Consider the following 22,836-nt stretch of genomic DNA (forward strand, 5'->3'; position numbering starts at 1 on the left):
TAAAATGTGCAGTTCTGTCACACAACACAATGCCACAGACATCTCAAGTTGAGGGAGCATGCAATTGGCATGCTGACTGCAGGAATGTCCACCAGGGCTGTTGACAGATAATTGAATGTTAATTTCTCGAGCCGAAGCCGCCTCCAAAGTCGTTTTTAGAGACTTTGGTAGTATGTCCAACCGGCCTCACAACCGCAGACCACATGTATAGCGTTGTGTGGGTGAGCAGTTTGCTGATGTTAACATTGTGAACAGAGTGCCTCAAGTGATTGGGAGTCCCATAGGGCGGCGCACAATTGGCCCAGTATCGTCCGGGTTTGGCCATCATTCTTAACTGACTTGCCTAGTTAAATAAAGGTTAAATATTTTTTTTAAACGAATCCCAGTCATGTGAAATCCATAGATTAGGGCCTAATGGATTTAAATTGACTGATTTCCTCGTCTGAACTGTAACAGTAAAATCTTTCATTTATATTTTTGTTCAGTATAGTATGATGCATTGATGAGCAAGGCCAATGATGCCTGTATTCAATAACAATAGGTTGCATATTGAGCTAAATGTAGGGTTATATTCAATCCACATCACAGAAGTTCAGTTTTACAGCGTGATTGAAATTTAAAGGCAATGTTACCTCTTTAGCGGAGACCGCATTCACGGTCAACACTGCAAATGTATTTTTGAAGTGGAAAAGTCTAGGAGCAACAATTTCTCCAGACACTAAGTGGTAGGCCACACAACTCACAAAACGGGTCCGCTGAAGTGCCTAGCATGTAAAATCGTCTATATTTGGTTGCAACACTCACTACTGAGTTCCAAACTGCTTCTGGAAGCAACATCAATCAGCACAATAACTGTTTGTTGGGAGCTTCATGAAATGGGTTTCCATGGCCAGCAGCTGCACACAATCCCAAGATCACCATGTGCAATGCCAAGTGTCGGCTGTAAAGCAGGCACTGTAGTGACTGAGTAAAATACAAATGACTTTTTTAATTAAAAAGTGAACGTGTTTGATCAATTTGTATACAAATACTTTGATTAGATTGCAATTGGTTCATCTCTTAAATTGTTTTCACTGGGGGGAGGGGAGCACAGTAAGCAGCAAAATAAACATTTACAGGAGTCAAGAGGGCACATAAAGCAGGATTTGAATATTGTACAGCACAGTTTCAGACAAATATATTGGCATCCTTGCTTTTATCTCAATATTACATTTCTAGATAACAATTTAGTACCTTACTGTGATTATTTGTGAGCATTTTAAATGAAAACAAACAAAAATAGCTTCGTAGCAAAGACCCATTTCTCAAGCAAGAATTTTGCTAGGACTGACAGGGAGTGGTCTTTGTGGGGAGTGTAAAACTGAAAACAAGCTGTTATTGGCAGAGAGGTTTGTAACTATTTCTTATTGGTCTATTAACCCATTTACTGCCTGGTGATGTCACCAGAGGCCAGAACTCCATCCCATTAATACAGGTTGAAATTTCAGGCAGTCTTTTCAAACAGCTCTTAAGCTAAAAGGGCATTATCATTTTCACAATTTCAGTATTATTCCAACCTCAGTGTGGAAATATATATAAATATATATAAAACACATGAAAATCACTTTTCTGACTGCACTGCACTCAAATAACTCCCTAACTTTTGGCCACAGCTTACTGGATTTTCAACATTGCAGAACCAATTTTGTTAAATTTACAATTTTAATTGAGAAAATAAAAGACAAATGGTATCGATACCCTGGTGCTACTTGGTTGCACATCCTTTGGCAAAGTTAATTGCAGACAAACATTTATTATAACCATCGATGAGCTTGCTGCACCTTTCAACTGGATGTTTGGCCCACTTTTTAGTAGCAAAGTGCTCTAATTCTTCAATGTTTGAGGGGTAACCTGCAGCAACCTCTGTTTCAACTCTCACCATAGGTTTTGGTTTTGGTTGTGATTCAGATCAGGAATCTTCGCTGGCCACTCCAGAACAGTCTCTCTTCTTGAACCATTCCTGGGTGCTTTGTGTGTTTTTGTTGGGGTCGTTGTACTGCTGGAACACCCTCAACCTTCAATGGAGACCACATTTTTGGACACTGGGTTTAACATTGGACTCCAAAAACACCTGATAACCTGCAGATTTCATGATGCCTTGCACACCCTCAAGGCCCCCAATACCAGAGGCAGCAAAGCAACCCCACAGCATTATCAAACCTTCCCCATCTTTGATTGTAGGGAAGGTTTTCTTTTCGTTGAATGCTTAAAACACAGGGAAAAAAACATCTTATTCTATGCGCAGATTGAGGAAAATCTTGTTAGTAACTGCTTATATGAGGCAGGGCTGTACATAGCAAAGATCAATACATTACCGATTGAAATATGATTTAGCGGGCAACCTGCTGCTACACATGACTGGTCTGTAATCAGTGCACAAATTATTCCTAAGCATCTTCACACACCTCTTGCGCAACGGGAGAATCTCTGTTGAAATAGCTTAATCCGGGACTAGTTTCTGGGAAACTGGCCCTGTGTCGTACACTGCCACCTAAATAGCAAAGAATAAATCAACGCATAACGACACCTTTCAAGGGTTTTCTCCAGTGCGTGTTCTGGTGTATGAAGGGGATCCTAATGCTGAACATCCCAGTTCACACTACTAACTGTGATACAAAGCCCCTTTCCAGTATCAACCGACTCAACAATGTCTTGCTCGGATTGACAATGAGAAATGTAGCACGTTATTTCATTGTGTTCTTCTTAGTCGTCTTCTTCAGTGGTGAGATTTTCAATTTGTGTTGTTTTTCCCGGTGGTACTTCAAACTTTGCAGGTGTGGGTAGCCCCTCCCACATTCACAGCATGAGTAAGGCAACTCGCCTGTGTGCACTCTCTGATGAGCTGTTAGTTGAACTTTTGCACTGAAGCGTTTTTCACAATCAGGGCAAGGGAATGGTTTCTCTCCTGTGTGCATTCTCTGATGAATTTTTAGATCAGTTGATGTATAGCATCGTTTCTCACAAAAGGAGCAGGAGTATGGCTTCTCTCCAGTATGTACTCGCTGGTGTGCTATGAAGTTGCTACCTCGTGCGAATTCCTTCCCACAGACAGAGCATTTGTACGGTTTCTGTCCAGTGTGTGATCTTTGATGAATTGTTAAGTAACGTTTTAAGGTAAAACTCTTCCCACAGTCAGAGCAGTTAAAAGCCTTCTCTCCGATATGTATTTGCTGGTGTGTTTGTAAACTAAATTTTTCAGGGAAACCTTTTCCACACTGTTGACAGGAGAAAGGTTTTTCTCCAGTATGTGTAAGTTGATGTCTTCGTAATCGAGAAAGTACAGAAAAACTCTTCCCACAGTCAGCACAGTGGTGAGGTTTAACTCCTGAATGTACCCGCTCATGCAATTTCAATTCAGCTGATGTAGTAAAGCACTTCTCGCAGCCAGAGCAGTGGAAGGGTTTTTCTCCAGTGTGAATTCGTTGGTGTATCTTAAAGTAACTCGCCTGAGAGAAATTCTTCCCACAGTCAGAGCAGTAATAAGGCTTCTTTTCAGTATGAATTTTTATGTGAACTTTTTGGTGTAATTTAAAACTGTCAGGACGTGAAAAACATTGATCACATTCAGAGCATTGGTAAGGCTTTTCTCCAGTGTGCTGTCGCAGGTGCACATTAAAATAACCAGGCTGAGCAAAATCCTTCCCACAATAAGGGCAGTGGTAAGGCTTCTCTCCAGTGTGAATTCTCTGATGTACTTTTAGATCATTTGATGTTTTGAAACTCTTACCACACTGAGAGCAGTGGTGAGGTCTTTTTGTTTTGTTGGCATCCTTTAGTTTAAGATCTGTTGCAGAGGAGTTCCCGCCAAGCTCTCCTGGAGCAGAGATCTCTCCATATTCGGTTGATGCAGATGAATTCTCTCCAAGCTCTCCATGTTGGTTGGGCTTTACACCTGTGTGAGGGAGAGGGTCTTGGGCTACACAGAGAAGAGAGTCAGCATCAAGTTCATCAACACAAGTCAAATATAACCAAATGCATAATAAGTGTTTGCAAATTTGATCAAATACCTGGATTAGATGATCCTCTGCTATCAACAACCTCAACTTGTATAGACTGTGCATTTGGCCCAAGCTTCTTTCTGCAGTCCTCCAGCTGTACTCGAACTCTCTTGAGAGGCAGTAGTGTCCACTGAGCTCCACTGTTACAGCCAGGACTCAGTGATTTCCTGCAGTCTTCCAGCAGTACTGTTACCCACTTGAGGGGCATATTGGGCTCAGTTTGGTGGGGAAGAGACATGCTGGAAATGTCCTCACAATCCTAAAATAAACACAACATAAACAGAGTGTAGGTGGTGTCGAATGGATTAATAAACACTGACAAACTACATGGTAATGTAGGCTTACTACGCTACCTCCTCCAGTTTCATAGACTCTGCATTTGGCCCCAGCAGATTAATGCAGTCTTCCAGCAGCAGTGCAAGAGTTCCACCGTTACAATCAGGAGCCAGTGACTCTGTAGGTTCGGGATCAGGGTGGTGGGGAAGAGACATGCTGGCACTGTCCTCACATTCCTAGAATAATGACAACAGATATTATGTAGGTGGGTCAAGTTCAATATCTGTATACAACACACACTAGATTTATGAAAAGGTGTAGTAGCAAGTGGGACAGTTCAATATAAACAAAAACATGTATGATGTGTAACTGTTAGTCATTTTAAGTGTTTTTCATGGTTGCAAAGGCGAGGAACGTAAATGCCACCTCAAATCAAGAACAACCCAAGTCTTTCACCTTGGGAAATGAGACACACGAAGAGGAGTCTAGCTAGCAACTAGGGATGCACGATATATCGGAATCGGACGATATTAGCAAAAAATGCCAACATCGGATTCGGCCAATGTCTAGTTTAACATCCCGATGTGCAAAACCGATGTCAAAGCTGACGTGCATACCTATATAACGTAGGTATGTGACGTAATGAGACAACTCAAAGCGAGACAACCCAAAGGCGAAATCCATTAAAGCCAAGATAATGGGATTCATTGCCCTTGACAATCAACCATTCTCTGCTGTTGGCGATGTTGGCTTTCGCCAACTGGTTGAGCAACGGTACACACTACCAAGTGCGCTATTTTTCAGATCTTGTCCTACTGGAGTTACACAGTAATAGCGTCACTGCTATTAGCTTCACGACATACATACTATGGAACGCCATTTATGTCTTTGCGCGTGAAAAAAAGATACAGTAGCACAGTCAAACCTGTACAAAAAAAATCTGCAAACAAGCAAACACTGGCCACGAACGATGTGTTTACAATACCGCGTTGGTAATAAAGCATCATTTGTTCGACCGCAATTTCTGGGGTAACTAGCTTTAGCTTAGTAACTAGCTAGCACCAATACAACCAGCCTGAAAACAATGACCAGTAGAACCTGCAGTCATTTTCATTATTCTTAGCAATGATTAGGAATCCTTGTGAGTAATTAATAGCTAGGATGCCACTTGTTGTTCGCCTATTGAAATTGAACTTCGGTTCATGAGAATAAATAGCTAGCCAGCTACTTAACCCTGTTGCCCAAAGCTAATGTTATAAGCAGCCAGCTGGCTTCATCTGGCTAGTGAGGCTGACCGCACTGGGGTTGTGAAGCAAGCCACAATAAGGATTAGGCACAATAGTGGAATTTGCGGTTTGCCTTCAAAATAAAAGTATGTAATTGAAAGTAATGCAAATTAATACAAATAGAATTATGCCATTATTTTATTTTGAAGGCTAACCACAAAGTCCACTATTGTGGCTAATCCTTATTGTGGTTAGCTTCACAGATGGGTCCGACCACCATTAATCAAATAAGAACTGTCTTATAAATGATGGTTATTTTAGATGACACCCAGCTATATAGTTAGCTAACTAAAAACAGATGTCACATTATTTGACATGTAAAATAGTGTTATTTAAATTGTATCGTTTTTTATGACACGCAAGGACAAACGGCATTCCATTGAAATCTTGGTTGAGAATGAAATTACTGAACAAATGAAAAACAAAACAAAAGAAATAGGTTTTGATTATGTTTTACTGGTAATGGGGGCATACGTAAATGCCAACAAAATAACTTTTTGGTCAGTGTGGTGTGTGTGTAACCTTTGTTTAACTAAGCAAGTCAGTTAAGAACAAATTCTTATTTACAAAGACGGCCCGGACAATGCTGGGCCAATTGTGCGCCACACTATGGGACTCCCAATCATGGCTGGATGTGTTACAGCCTGGATTTGAACCAGGGACTGTAGTGACGCCTCTTGCGCTGAGAAGCAGTGCCTTAGACCGCTGCATCCATGTGTGTTAACTATTTAACTATACTAGAATGCTTAAAAGGCTGCTAAAATTGTAAATATCGGTATCGTCTTTTTTGGCAAGGAAAATATTGGATATCGGTGCTTCACTACTAGCAACCTAACGTTAGCTAGCTAATAAATCATATGAAGTAGTCCAACATAAGCTGTTACAGCTTGTGGATAGCTGTTGACATGCTGCTAGTGTTAAGGGTAAACAGCAAATTCTAGACCAATTTTTACTTGGTATTACTTTCTTCATTATCAATTCAGAAACGCCTGTTTCTAGTTGCAGGTGGAACTCCAATAAAAAGTTAATATTCGTGAGGAGTTCCCTCACCATTTTAGCTGGAGGGCATCTCGCACTTCCCAACATATTTGCAGGAACTATCAGTTCTAAGCAATGCAGCCATGTGACCCAAACACATGCAAGAGGCATTTCTCACTGTACATTTTCAGTACCTAATTGAAACTGTTCACAGACATTTATAAAGAGACAAGCTACTTCCGAATCGGGAACAAAGAAAGTATTGTCAAGTAAAGGTTAGTTGAAAAATGTATCCCGGTGCTTTGTATTAGCTACGGTATACAGTCGTGGCCAAAAGTTTTGAGAATTAAACAAATATTAATTTTCACAAAGTCTGCTGCCTCAGTTTGTATGATGGCAATTTGCACTCCAGAATGTTATGAAGAGTGATCAGATGACTTGCAATTCATTGCAAAGTCCCTCTTTGCCATACAAATGAACTGAATCCCAAAAACCATTTCCTCTGCATTTCAGCCCTGCCACAAAAGGACCAGCTGACAGCATGTCAGTGATTCTCTCGTTAACACAGGTGTGAGTGTTGACGAAGACAAGGCTGGAGATCACTCTGTCATGCTGATTGAGTTCGAATAACAGACTGGAAGCTTCAAAAGGAGGGTGGTGCTTGGAATCATTGTTCTTCCTCTGTCCACCATGGTTACCTGTAAGGAAACATGTGCCGTCATTATTGTTTTGCACAAAATGGGCTTCACAGGTAAGGATATTACTGCCAGTAAGATTGCACCTAAATCAACCATTTATCGGATCATCAAGAACTTCAAGGAGAGCGGTTCAATTGTTGTGAAGAAGGCTTCAGGTCACCCAAGAAAGTCCAGCAAGCTCCAGGATCGTCTCTTAAAGTTGATTCAGCTGTGGGATCGGGGCACCACCAGTACAGAGCTTGCTCAGGTATGGCAGCAGGCAGGTGTGAGTGCATCTGCACGCACAGTGAGGCGAAGACTTTTGGAGGATGGCCTGGTGTCAAGAAGGGCAGCAAAGAAGCCACTTTGGTACAGGCATTGGACTGTTGAGGACTGGGGTAAAGTCATTTTCTCTGATGAATCCCCTTTCCGATTGTTTGGGGCATCTGGAAAAAAGCTTGTCCGGAGAAGACAAGGTGAGCGCTACCATCAGTTCTGTGTCATGCCGACAGTAAAGCATCCCGAGACCATGCACGTGTGGGGTTGCTTCTCAGCCATGGGAGTGGGCTCACTCACAAGTTTGCCTAAGAACACAGCCATGAATAAAGAACTGTACCAACACATCCTCTGAGAGAAACTTCTCCCAACCATCCAGGAACAGTTTGGTGATGAACAATGCCTTTTCCAGCATGATGGAGCACCTTGCCATAAGGCAAAAGTCAAGACAAACCTGCCTCAGTTACACCAGCTCTGTCAGGAGAACTTATTGTGAGAAGCTTATGGAAGGCTACCTGAAACTTTGACCCAAGTTAAACAATTTAAAGGCAATGCTACCAAATACTAATTGAGTGTATGTAAACTTCTGAATGTGATTAAAGAAATAAAAGCTGAAATAAATCATTCTCTGCTATTATACTGACATTTCACATTCTTAAAATAAAGTAGTGATCCTAACTGACCTAAGACAGGGAATATTTACTAGGATTAAATGTCAGGAATTGTGAAAAACTGAGTTTAAATGTATTTGTGTATGCAAACTTCCGACTTCAACTGTATGTAAAATAAGGTGCGTTTTTCATTTTTTATACATTTGCAAACATTTCTAAAAACCTGTTTTCGCTTTATAATTATGGGGTAGTATGTGTAGAATGAGGAGGTTTTTTATTTATTTAATCCATTTTAGAATAAGGCTGTAATGTAACAAAATGTGGAAAAAGTCAAGGGGTCTGAATATGCACTGTATATGTAGCTGTAGAGGGATAAGTGTGTTGACCTATGCCACCCCATAGTAATACAGTACAACACCGGTTCTTAGATATGGTTTTACCCAGGGAAGAGGCTGAGACTAACAACTTTCTGGAATTCATTTCAGACACTAAATGTTACACAATTTTTCTCCCAATTTCATGATATCCAATTGCGATCCAATTACAATCGTTTCATTGCTGCCACTCCCCAATGGGCAGGCCTCTCGAATGGCGCAGTGGTCTAAGGCACTGCATCCCTGTGCCACATAAGATCCTGGTTCGAGTTCAGGCTCTGTCGCAGCTGGCCGCGACCGGGAGACCCATGGGGTGGCGCACAATTGGCCCAGTGTGGTCCGGGTTAGGCAGGCCGGGATGTCCTTGTCCCATCGCGCTCTAGCGACGCCTGTGGCGGACCGGGCACATGCACGCTGACACGGTCGCCAGGTGTACAGTGTTTCCTCCTACACATAGGTGCTTCTGGGTTAAGCGGGCGTTGTGTCAAGAAGCAGTGCGGGTCGTGTTTTGGAGGATGCACGGCTCTCAACCTTTGCCTCTACTGAGTCTGTAAAGAAGTTTCAGCGATGAGACAAGACTAACTACCAATTGGATACCACGAAATTGGGGAGAAAAGTCAAATGAAAAATTGTCAAATGTAATGATGCCCAGCATGTGCAGTAAGGCAAGAAACAGCATGCCTTTTTCAAATCATAGTGACAACTAAAGTGGCCAAATAACTCAAAAGGTAACGTATAGGCCTAAAGACCCCTGGAACACGGTTAGAGAGCACATAGCCTACAGGGCCTAGTGAAATGTGTTCTTATAAGCCCAGCCATTGACCAGTTTTGACAGGCAACTATTTAAAAGAGGATCCCAGCCATCTCGTGTAAATATATTTTTTGCTCAATTCTTAAAATGAAGCACATTAAATCTGCTTTACAACCTGGCATACATAGCACGCGTGAGTTTCAAGTTTGGAGAAGCCAATAGCCTACTATTTCTAATAGGATTAGTAGATTTCGATCGTCATAATTTAGACTAACAATATACCTCAATCACTGTTCGCAACAACAACAAAAAAGACTTCAATACATGGCTAAGTGTGTATAGGCCTAGGGTATATCATATACGTTCCTTCTTTCTTAGCATGGAAAAAATGGGGCCTTTTATAAACACATTTCATGCAATTCTACTACACTTTACATGACTGGAGACATTAGCAGAATATTTTTTAATATGACAAATTACAGGGTAGCCTACTCTGCTGACACTGACAAACCTTTAAAAAAAACCAATGTGGTGCATATGACATGCCTACGAGAAGGGGAGACTAATGGAATCTGGCGTCCATCTAAACTAGAGGAGGAAAATATTGTAAAAAAAAAAACAACTTAAGGAGCCCTGACCCAACAATGATAAACAGTGAATATGCTCAGTGCGCACTCACAGGGGACATTGCCGATCCTCTCCGCTGGCGCCAATAAAATAGACTATACTGTTGTTTGCTCAATTCAATTGAGAATTTTGATAATGAAAAGACTAATCTGTCTTTTAGTTGTCTTCTCTTTACAACAATAACTATGTTTTTCTGCAATTGTATTTAGAAATATTGTGATATGACTGCTTTGGCCTCTACTTTTCACAGACAGTCGCAACTCAACAATAATCTGCCCAAATTGCACGCGCTGCCTTTCCTTCCAACTGTAGGCAATACGATTAAAAAATAAGCTAAATGATCCTCTGTGGCCAAATCATGCTTTAGTACCCTATTTTGAATTATTGTATTTCTGTATAGATGGGAGTAGGCTATTAAAGGCTATATAATTTTGGAAACTTTATTCAATTTACTTTAGGAAAAGCTTACATTCCCCTAGCCTTTTGGACGCGCTGCCTATGCTGGCATATTGAAAACAAGCGTAACATCCACTCGCTATTCGAATGCAGGCTACGGATTAGTTTTCTTTTGTGGGCCATTCTAAATAGAACATTATTCCACCTATAGGCTATATATAAAGACCAGATTAAATTAAATTGTTTGATGGGTGAGAATGTTATCAAGTGCTTGTCAAATTGTGACTGAGAGACTGATGAAGTGTGTGCAGCCTGTGCAAAAAACAAAGCAGAGCCCATGCCTTTCATGCAACATTTCTCAAATCATCATTAGAGTTGCATCATGCAACCTTAGAATGTATTAAAAATCAAAGCATATAGCCTAACGTTTGTATCACAACTAAAGTTGCAAAGATAACTTGAAAATAATCATATAGGACCTGTTTTTTTTTGTTAACTGCTCAACACAGAACAGCTGCATGTGCGCAATCCCTCTGAAATAATTTGGAGAAAATATCCTTTTTATTTTATTCAGCTATGTTCAATTGTATTCTTCATACTATAAAATAATATACAATAATGCCACAGAATTCGAAGTAAATCTTGTCTGCTAAAAGAACTGTGTTGGCTATATTAAATGGATTTGACTTTGTAAAATGTAGATGGAGGAGATGCTAAACGTGTTTATGTTAATTAATGGTATGTGACACAGTTATTTGCATGACAATCACCGGCTGACAAAATGTCGTGACCACCACAACCGTAGTTAACACCATCACCTTTAATATGCGCACTAATAAGTAATTGAAGATCTAAATGCAACTTCACATGAAACTGATTGAGATGAAATGCTTGGCATGCAGATGGAGTCAGGACATTTCAGCAGTAAAATGTGAAGAAGGTTGACAACATTTTGTATTTATGTACGCTACACTAACCAGGTTTCCATCCAACCTTTTCATGCGAGTAAAGTACATGTCGGATTAAAAAAAAAGTCACAAAAAGCTTGATGGAAATATGTCGGTAAACGTTCCAAATGTCGACAAAACAAATTATGCTTTACAAGGTGGGATTTTGTGTCGGTAAAATGAATTACGTGGAATGCTTTTATGATCAAATATTGATATAATAACCATCATATCGGAGTAAATTGGAGTTACGCAAATGTATTGTGTGGCCCTCCCACTACGACTCGGAAAGCATGCAGTTTCTTGGCAACAAATTAAATAAATTACGATGAACTTCACAGGGTGGTGAAAGTGCACAGTAATAAGCTTGACACTACTTTCCAATAAATAGAGGGTCTTATTCTGGTGACATGATGATCAATGCTTGGCTGCCATTTGACTAATTAAAATAATACATTTTGCCCATAATAATCTAGGGCTGGGCGATATGGCCAAAACATCATAGCACAATATCTCTCTCATTTTTGACGATATTTTATGTTTTGGATTAATTAAAGTTCTAAATATGCTTTGAGTAGTTTATGACACTAGGGTGGCAACACAAATAAGTGATTTCAATGGGGCTTTGATTGTTTTATACTGTTCAATCCAACTTCAAACTAAAATAATGTTCAGCATTTTCTAAAATGTCTGCATTTCTTGCACTTTTGTTATCATTTCCACACTGTACCACGCAGGGCTGCATATGGGTGTAACGGATGTGAAACGGCTAGCTTAGTCAGCGGTGCGCGCTAAATAGCGGTTCAATCAGTGATGTCACTTGCTCTGAGACCTTGAAGTAGTAGTTCCCCATTGTTTCCAGGGGACCCTTTTTAAATTTATTTATTTATTTCACCAGGTAGGCTAGTTGAGAACAAGTTCTCATTTGCAACTGCGACCTGGCCAAGATAAAGCATAGCAGTGTGAACAGACAACACAGAGTTACACATGGAGTAAACAATTAACAAGTCAATAACACAGTAGAAAAAAAGGGGAGTCTATATACATTGTGTGCAAAAGGCACGAGGAGGTAAGAGAATAATTACAATTTTGCAGATTAACACTGGAGTGATAAATGATCAGATGGTCATGTACAGGTAGAGATATTGGCGTGCAAAAGAGCAGAAAAGTAAATAAATAAAAACAGTATGGGGATGAGGTAGGTAAAAATGGGTGGGCTATTTACCGATAGACTATATACAGCTGCAGCGATCGGTTAGCTGCTCAGATAGCAGATGTTTGAAGTTGGTGAGGGAGATAAGTCTCCAAACCCTAATTAGATGTTACATTCCATGTTCTTACCTCATGTAGCTAGCTAGGCTAACATATTCATGTTTCACTTATTCCTCTCTGATTTAAGATACCATTGCAAACAATATGCTTATCTAGGCCTACACTAGCACCAGCCATCTACGTTTGCTCCGATTTAGCAAACTAGCTAGCCAGACAACTAGTGATTAGCGGCTAACAATAGTCACATTGATGCATCTATCTGACCATGCAGAGTGAACGGCAAGAAAGTGCTTGTGACTCCGTGGTCGAGTAACTGCTCCTTCCTTGAGTGACAGGGCAGGGCCTGGGTTGGGAAGCGGAAAGACGACTCAAGTAGCGAACGGAGTAAACTATAAAAATGGACATTACATCCGCCTGAGTTCAATGTCACATTTAACAAACCAAACATTGAAATACCGTTACAGAAGGTAAAGTAAAAACCCAAACCGGTCCATGCATCAATACAGGGTATCTTGTCAGTGGCAACGCGTCATTCAGGGCAGGTGGGGCCTATTTTGCATGTTATTTTGGTAATGATACGTGTCACATATCAGTATGTAAACAATGTATAAAAATGTGTGTGTTTATATATATATATATACACACACACACACACACACAGAATACCAGGCTAGTGATTGCTTTACAATGCTTGCAGTTAACATTCGCCACTCTCACGGATTCCTTCCAAACTACTCATTGTTGAATTTGCGATTTCCAACTTGTGTAATGTTTATGTCCAACGGCCGATGAGCACCGATACGTTGTCTATAATTTCTCGCCATTATTTCACCATATGACAAGGATTAAAAAGTATTTTCTAGTAGATTGTTGACTTGATTCATGATGATGACTGCTAGCTAAGATTTTGAAAGCATGATGTCAGTCCAATCAAAGCTACTGTACATATAACGTGATTTGGCGTCATTTTATCTGTGGCCAATGACCTTGAGCCTTCTTGGATGGGCACTTCTAATGTAACTCTATGTCAGCAACCAAGGGGCTAGAATTTTCTAGCTTTACCCATAGACTTGGTGGTGACGAGGTGTCCCTATGAGTGACAGAACACTGAGTCAATCACAGTGCAATGCTCCATATTTACTGCTGGCTTGCCCCACCACCACAGAATGCACTGAGCTAGGCTGAAACACCTGCATTTTGGAGCTGCCTTACTCAAGAAAGCAAAAAAAGAGACCATGTTTGTGTGTGGGTTTATTAACTCAATTTTATTATTATTTATAAAATTGAGTTAATAAAGCCACACACAAACATGGTCTCTTTTTTGCTTTCTTAAGTGTGTGGCTTTATTAACTCAATTTTATAAATATATATACATACAATTGAGTTAATAAAGCCACACACAAACATGGTGTCTTTTTTGCTATCTTGAGTGTGTGACTTTATATATATTTATAAAATTGAGTAAATATATATATATATAAAAAATTGAGTTAATAACCTTGTTTTTTTCTGAGTTCCCAGTTATTTTGAAAGCACCATAAATCCAGAGAATGCCAGACTTTGATGGCAAAATCTGCCCACGAAGGACCGCCGCACCACCTTCCTGTTCAAGTTAGCATATCACAACAAGGTGAGTCCAGAAATGTTGTGTATGCTGCTGCAGAAATTATGTAATATGCCAGGGAGATATGTGTGCTGTAGCTAAGAAAGTAATACTACGTGTATGTTGTGTAGTAAGATGTTAGTAGCCCATGTGCCTCACCCTAATAATTTGGTCTATTTACCCCTCTTAATTCCACCTACTGTTCTGACTTGCTGGTGCACATGTAGTCTATAACCTGTTTTAGAGAAATGTAATCATTGAATATTGTTAGAGCTTTCATTGTCTGCTTATGTGCCTCCTTTATTTATCCTAGGGTTCTGACTTAGTGTACAGTGAGAACACTAAGAACGGCCGATGTTCTGAATTCTGTCGCTGTACATTTCAAAAGTGCTAAACAAATAGTTATATTGACTGTGTCCATCCTAGCTCGCTCATTAATGTCTTACTTGTCGTCCCCTTATGCCATAGTTTGTACATCTCAATTTTCATTAGAAACCATATTTGTTTAAGCATGTCATCCATATCAGCTATGTTAAAAAAAAGGCAGTAAAGGAGGCTGAATTAAGTGTTTTGCAGCCACACAAGGCTCCGCTGATAGCTAGGTGTAGCCATGGTAAGATGTTGGGACTGCTGTTGGGACAGCAGTAGGCTGTTTGTGGGCACCGTTTGTCACCGTTATAGTACAATTAATGTATTGTTTAGTGTTGTGGCTTTGCTGGCATGCATCCCACTTTTTTCCCCCTCCCACCAAGATTTACATGCCAAAATCAGCACGGTATATAGTAAAATACAGTATCCTGCCCAGCCCTATAATAATATCATCATGTAGGTAGCCTACCCACACTGCATCTGCGAGCTGTTGGCTACAGCACACGTGCCAAGACAAGAGTGTGCACATTCGCTATATTAGTAGAGTTGAAAATGTAATGAAACCCCATTAACATGTATTTTCTATTGTAATCACAAAAGTTATTTTTATGTACACTACATCATCATGAACACCTCCAAAACAAATGTTTTTTTGTGGTTTGGTAAGAAGAATGCCCCTCTTCCCACAGGTGTGATTACTACCTCTGAGGGTTTAGCGCTTGAGGTAGTCACCTCATATACAAGTAGTTGGGAGTATGGCTAGATGGTACACTGTCCTCTCAGCACATATCAAAGCTGCAGGCTAAAGTTAAACCTAGACTTGGTTTCCTCTATCGTAATCGCTCCTCTTTCACCCCTACTGCCAAACTAACTGATTTAGATGACCATCCCACTACCCATGCTAGATTATGGAGACGTAATTTATAGATCGGCAGGTAAGGGTGCTCTCGAGCACCTAGATGTTCTTTACCATCAGATTTGCCACCAATGCTCCTTATAGGACACATCACTGCACTCTATACTCCTCTGAAAACTGGTCATCTCTGTATACCCGTCGCAAGACCCACCCTCATCCTCCACATACAACACCCGTTCTGCCAGTTACATTCTGTTAAAAGGTCCCCAAAGCACACACATCCCTGGGTTGCTCCTCTTTTCAGTTCGCTGCAGCTAGCTACTGGAACGAGCTGCAACAAACACTCAAACAGGACAGTTGTATCTCAATCTCTTCATTCAAAGACTCAATCATGGATATTCTTACTGAAAGTTGTGGCTGCTTTGCGTGATGTATTGTTGTCCCTACCTTCTTGCCCTTTGTGCTGTTGTCTGTGCCCAACAATGTTTGTACCCTGTTTTGTGCTCCTGCCATGTTGTCATGTTGTGTTGCTGCCATGCTATGTTGTCATCTTAGGTCTCTTTATGTAGGGTTGTCTCTCGTCGCGATGTGTGTTTTGTCCTATATTTTTATTTACATATATTTTTATTCCCAGACCCCATCCCCGCAGGAGGTCCTTTGCCTTTTGGTAGGCGTCATTATCAATAAGAATTTGTTCTTAACGGACTTGCCTATTTAAATAAAGGTTACATTTAAAAAAAATCACGGACAGCCCTTTTTGCGCAAAAAGCACATTATGGAAACATCTCTGGTCGGTAAACGCGCATATTGTTTTTATGCGGGTTTCAGAATATTCGCAGTAAAATCTGGCGCCAATTAGATGGAAATTTAACTGTTCTGCAAAATCATCATTTTGTCTTGCATTCTCTATTTTAAAATGTGGTCAACCTATGGAGGCTGAATGTAACTCTGAGCTGGATTGTATGCAATATATTGTAACTCATGCTACGTTCAAAACAACTGCGAGCTCAGAAAACTCCGACACCCGAGCGTTCAGAACTGGTAACTTGGGGGTAAAAAAAAACTAGCTCCGGCCTCTTTCTAGAACTTCTACTTTCCCACCTGAAGATCAGAGGTTATGATTTGACCTCGTATTTTGCCGAGTTCCCAGTTGTCTTGAACATGGCATCTGAGCCAGAAACTATGCAGCATTTAACTCTGAGCTGAATGCTATACCGTTCCTGGATGTAGCATCTAGCTCAGTGTTACAGCCTCTATTGGCCAACCCAAAGACAACTGTTGTATACCCTTCATTCCGTTACATACCATTGCTTCCTATCATCTCGCAAATCTCTGTTTTGAACGACTGACTTTATTACCAACATTATACTACTTACACTTAGTCCATTTTGACACTAGAATGAATGTTTGACTCATATCGATGGCTCATAGGCCACTTTCAAAACAAGAAGTGGCTTTTAGGTGCAGTCGCTCTTTAAAGCGGAGGAAGACGCAAAGCATTACTGTAGCTACATGAACTAACGTTAACTGTACGTAGCCATAATCTCTTGCTGAAGCTAGCTAACGCAAGCGAACCATCATCTTGCAAAGACGAACGGAAACTGTTGCTGTGTTGGCACAAAACGGGCTAAATATGCTGTTTGCTTACCATGTTATTGAATTAGCTGTATCCTTTTTCCCCTCCTTTTTTTGAAGGGTCGTTTCACGTTTGTAGCTAGTTATGTTATGAGGTGCGTAATACTATCCAAATTCAAGTTCGAAACCTCTCTGGCTCACTGAGGTATACTATCTCTATGAACGTTCTGGCTAGGCCACGAAATGAAAAGCATTCTGCGCATGCTCCGAACCTTATTTTTCTTCTGAGGAGAAGCGTGTCGGTTGGCATGGCTTGTGATGAATTACCGCCACCTACTGGACTGAAGTGTGGATGGTTGATGGAAGCCTTCTTTTGTATAGTGTTTATGATACATTATTTTAACAACATTAAAATACATTTCACAACAGATTTCACAACACATTAAGTGCGTGCTCTCTACCGTCCTGCACTTATGAGCTTAGATGGTTCTCAAATTAATTAGGTCTCTGCATATAAACTACTAGCACACAACTCGGACACCCATGCACACCCCGCAAGACATGCCACCAGAAGTCTCTTCACAGGCCCAAAATCCAGAACAGACTATTGGTGGTGCACAGTACTACATAGAGCCATGACTACATGGAACTCCATTCCTCATCAAGTATCTCATGCCAGCAGTAAAATTAGATCAAAATAAATGAATAATAAATGCACCTCATGGAACAGAAGGGGACTGTGAAGAGACACACAGGATTACATACGAACTATACACACATGTACACATGGATTTTGTGTTGTAGATATGTGATAGAATTATTATACCTTTATTTCAACAAGACCAAGGTCTCTTTTACAGCTGGGCCCTGCGTATACATGTTTACACATACAGTTTAGGTACAATGATTAAGAAACTACACAAGACAAACAAAACGATCACTGATAACACAAACAAAATACACCAACAGATTACACATGGGGCGGCAGGGTAGCCTAGTGGTTAGAGTGTTGGACTAGTAACTGAAAGGTTGCAAGTTCAAATCCCCGTGCTGACAAGGTCAGCTGACATCTGTCATTCTGCCCCTGAACACCCACTGTTCCTCAGCCATTATTGAAAATAAGAATTTGTTCTTAACTGACTTGCCTAGTTAAATGAAGATAAAATTTAAAAAATATATATAGGTTATTCCCCTAACAGCACAAGAACTTGCCTTACCCGAAACAGTTACAAGCAATACAAAAATCCTCCAATAAATATTTAAAATGGGCAACAGGAGGACAAGTTTAAGTTTAGTCTGCAGGGTATTCCAATGGCAAGGAGCGTAACAAGGAGCCATACCCAACTCTGTGGAAATCGCATGGGCCTCAAGTGTAATCCATGCTTGAGACCTGGTTTTTGGAATTATAATTATAATATTGAAGAGTGATGATAAATAAGAAGGTAGCTTATTCGGAAGTGCTTTATAGACAAACACGAGAGCATGTTGTTCTCGTCTCACGGACAGCGAAATCCAATCCACATTTTGATATAAAACACAGTGGTGAGTTCTGTAGCTAGCACCTGTAATAAACCTAAGTGCACAATGATACGTAGCATCCAGTGATTTAAGTGGTGATGCTGTAGCATACATGTAAATAATATCCCCATAATCTATAACAGACATAAAAGTAGCGTGCACAATTTGTCTTCTATTTACAGAGGACAAAAATGTCCTGTTTCTATAGAGGAAGCCTAGCTTGATTTTTAGCTGTTTACAAAGTTCGTCAATATGCATTTTAAAAGACAATTTATCATCAAACCATATCCCTAAGTATTTAAAACTTCTTCAGGATCGGTGGGTTCCCTGCGGGACGGTTGAGCTAACGTAGGCTAATGCGATTAGCATGTAAGTAACAAGAACATTTCCCAGGACATAGGCATATCTGATATTGGCAGAAAGCTTAATGTTTTGTGAATCTAACTACACTGTCTAATTTACAGTAGCTATTACAGTGAAATAATACCATGCTATTATTTGAGGAGAGTGCACAGTTCTGAACATGAAAAGTTATTAATCAACAAATTAGGCACATTTGAGCAGTCTTGATACAACATTTTGAACATAAATGCAATGGTTCATTGGATCAGTCTAAAACTTTGCCCATACACTGCTGTCATCTAGTGGCCAAAATCTAAATTGCGCCTGGTCTGGAATAATACATTATGGCCTTTCTCTTGCATTTCAAAGATGGTACCAGAAGAAAAAAAACTTATTTGTTTTCTTTGCATTATCTTTTACCAGATCTAATGTGTTATATTGTCCTACATTCATTTCACATTTCCACAAACTTCAAAGTGTTTCCTTTCAAATGGTACCAAGAAAATGCATATCCTTGCTTCAGGGCCTGAGCTACAGGCAGTTAGATTTGGGTATGCCATTTTAGGTGAAAGTTGAAAAAAAAGGGGCAGATCCTTATTAAACAGATAGCTCGGTGTATTCAACATGTCAATACCTATTACAAATACAAGTAGTGATGAAGTCAATCTCCCCTCTACTTTGAGCCAGGAGAGATTGACATGCATATTATTGTTAGCTCTCCGTGTACATTTAAGGGCCAGCAGTGCTGCCCTGTTCTGTGCCAATTGTAATTTGCCTAAATCCCTCTTTGTGGCACCTGACCATACAACTGGACAATAATACAGGTGTGACAAAACTAGGGCCTGTAGGACCTGCCTTGTTGATAGTGTTGTTAAGGCAGAGCTTTATCATGGACAGACCACTTCCAATCTTACCTACCATTGCATCATTGTGTTTTGTCCATGACAGTTAACAATGCAGGGTTTACTCAAAGCAATTGGTCTCCTCAACTTGCTCAATCTCCACATTATTCATGACAATATTTACTTGAGGTTTATGGTTTAGTGAATGACTTTTTCCAAATGCAATGCTTTTTTAATATTTAGGACTAACATATCTTGTCCCCCATTCTGAAACTGACTTCAGCTCTTTGTTAAGTGTTGCAGTGATTTCACTTGCTGTGGTAGATTGAAGTGAACAGTGTTGAGTCATCATCATACATAGACACACAGGCTTTACTCCGAGCCAGTGGCATGTCATTAGTAAAGATTGAAAAGGTAAGGGGCAGCTGCCCTGGGGAATGCTTGACTCTACCTGGATTATGTTCGAGAGGCTTCCATTAAAAGAACACTCTGTGTTCTGTTAGACAGGGAACTCTCAATCCACAATATAGCAGGGGATGTAAAGCCATAACACATACATTTTTCCAGCAGCAGATTATGATCGACATTGTCAAAAGCTGCACTAAAGTCTAACAAAGCAGCTCCCACAATCTTTTTATCAATTTCTCGAAGCCAATCAGACATTTGTGTAAGTGCCGTCCGTACATGTTGAATGGCCTTCCTTATAAGCGTGCTGAAAATCTGTTTTTAATTTGTTTACTGTGAAATAGCATTGTATCGAGTAAAAAGAAAATCCTAAAATTTCATTTAAAGTGCTCCAATGCTTTATACTAGCATTCTTTATATAATTTCTTGGTTTCACAGTACAGTTTATTCTTTTTGTTCAGTTTAGTCACATTTGCCAAATAGCTGTGCAGCCAGACTTATTTAACATTCATTTTGCCTCAACCATACAATTTTTCAATACCTCATCAATCCACAGGGATTTAACAGTTTTTACATTCATTTTCTTAAATGGGTGCATGATTATTAGTAACCTGAATAAGCAATTTCATAAATGTGTCAAGTGCAGCGTCTGGTTGCTCCTCATTACACACCCCAGACCAGAAAATATTCTTTACATCTTCAACATTGGAATCACTACAAAACGTATTTTAATGACCTCTTAGACCCAGCCTTTGGAACATTGGTTTTCCTAGATATGGCTACTATATCGTAGATCACTACATCCAATGGATGTTTATACTGCTATAGAGTAGCAGCATTAGTAAAGATGTGATCAATACATGTGGATGATTTCATTTCTGTGCTGTTTGTAAATACCCTAGTAGGTTGACTGATAACCAATGCCTGCAACCCTGGTTCAGGTTACAGTTTGAAGCTTTTTCTTGAGTGAGCAGCTTGATGAAAGCCTGTAAATATTTAGGTCACCAAGAAAATATACAGTACCTCTTGATATCACATACATCAATCATGCATTTCACACATAATATCCAGATACTGACTGTTAGCACTTGGTCTATAGCAGCTTCCCACAAGAATGGGCTTTAGGTGAGGCAGGTGAACCTGAAGCCATATTACTTCAACAGCATTTGACATGCAATTCTCTCTAAGCTTTACAGAAATATGACTGAACATACATGGCAATACATCCACCATTCCGGTCTCTTCTGAAGATGTTGAAACCATGTATTGATACCGCTGTATTGTCAAAGGTATTATCCGAGTTTCAGAAATAGTCAGTATATGAATGTTATGTTACTAGCAAGTTATCGATTTCATGAACCTTGTTTCTTAGGCTACATATGCTAATATGGCTTTTTTCCCACTTTTATAGGATTCTTGATTGATAAGCATCCTAGTAAAGCAATAAAAACAGAGGTAGACATGACAGTGATATTTATGTGTGAGCTGATAGTGCAGTGTGAGCTGCACACAGTGTACTGATATGTGTGATGCACGTGACATCTCGATAACTGAGAAAAAAACCATTATAATTGGAGTTAAGTCAAGACGGTCTTTGCATATTCATGAAGCTAGCATGGCATCTCACTCCCCATTGAATACAGGCGGTTGACATCAACACCCCTCATCGAATATACATTTTTTTTTTAAGTATTCAAAATTACGAGATGTATTCACCAAATCCAAAGAGATGAATAGACGGGAGCTTGACAGACCCCCGTTCCGCTCTGTGGACCACGAAATATCCCATTGTTAGGGCAGAGACAAGCATCTCATCATTATATCCACAGTATCTCTGCCCAGACACACCGCAACCAATGATCCCAAACACATTTCATACAAAAAGCTTTATTTCAATTATTGCATAACTCTATAAACTGTACTTGACATCTATACACATTCAGACAGAGCTAACCACAGTTAAAGTGCTCTCTCTTTTATTTTCTTCCTATAGGAAAGCTGTGATATGTACAGAGAGAGCAGAGAGAGAGCAAGCGGAACTAGGTACAACATGTTCCTCATCCCGAATACAGAGTAAGCTATCGTTCCAATCCCCTAGTGTGGGGGTAGAAAACCTGGGTCTTGAAATGCTGCAGGTTTTTGAGTTGACATTTATTTTGCTTTATTTTGCTCAGATATTGATCAATTAACTCAATTGGAGAGGTGATAAGAGATATGGTGCCTGGTTGGAACTAAACCCTGCAACACCTGGTCACTCCAGGACCAGGGTTAAGGCCAAGAGCTTAGGCGACTGAAGGTGAGTGAGAGTGAGGAGGCAACTGGAGCACAGTCAGTCAAACAAGCAGGCACAGAAGGGAATTTAAGTGTCTGAATCCACACGCAGAGCACTTCAGTCCACCTTTACACACACAAGCACCGTCAATTTTTTTTACTGTAAGCCTACATTTTTACATGGTACTGGAAATATGGGAACTGCATAATGTAATTGTTTACAATGCAATTGACAAAACCAATCCCTGATAGACATGCCAAAATATGTTACTTTGCTCAACAACACACAACAGAAAGACAGACAGGCAGAAGCACATGTATCTTGAGGCGCCCAGTGGACACGTCCTTGACGAGCAATTCCGTGTGGTGAAGCATTAGGTGGAAAAACACAAGTCAGGAGACAGTTTCCGGACACACACACACACACACACACACACACACACACACACACACACACACACACACACACACACACACACACACACACACACACACACACACACACACACACACAAGCAGCAGTGAAATATTAAGACACAATAGCAGA

At 40.2% G+C, this 22,836-nt stretch overlaps 1 protein-coding gene across 2 annotated transcripts; it reads right to left on the reverse strand.

Annotated features, from left to right (window-relative positions):
* Positions 1 to 945: 945 nt before the first annotated feature.
* Positions 946 to 17,165, reverse strand: LOC112256526 (zinc finger protein OZF). 2 transcript variants are annotated; one of them, XM_024429842.2, is made up of 5 exons: positions 16,985 to 17,164; positions 4,391 to 4,549; positions 4,047 to 4,296; positions 3,767 to 3,955; positions 946 to 2,054 (listed from the first exon to the last, which is right to left on the reverse strand). In XM_024429842.2, exons 1-5 carry the CDS (start codon positions 16,985 to 16,987, stop codon positions 2,050 to 2,052), a joined length of 606 nt encoding a protein of 201 aa, XP_024285610.1. In that variant the 5' UTR covers positions 16,988 to 17,164; the 3' UTR covers positions 946 to 2,049. The 2 variants fall into 2 exon arrangements, with proteins under 2 accessions (XP_024285610.1, XP_024285609.1); XM_024429841.2 differs by having other exon boundaries at positions 946 to 3,955; positions 16,985 to 17,165.
* Between the last annotated feature and the right edge of the window lie 5,671 nt (positions 17,166 to 22,836).

This window comes from Oncorhynchus tshawytscha, linkage group LG08 (genome assembly GCF_018296145.1).
Source record: "Oncorhynchus tshawytscha isolate Ot180627B linkage group LG08, Otsh_v2.0, whole genome shotgun sequence".
NCBI classification, from domain to species: Eukaryota; Metazoa; Chordata; class Actinopteri; order Salmoniformes; family Salmonidae; genus Oncorhynchus; species Oncorhynchus tshawytscha.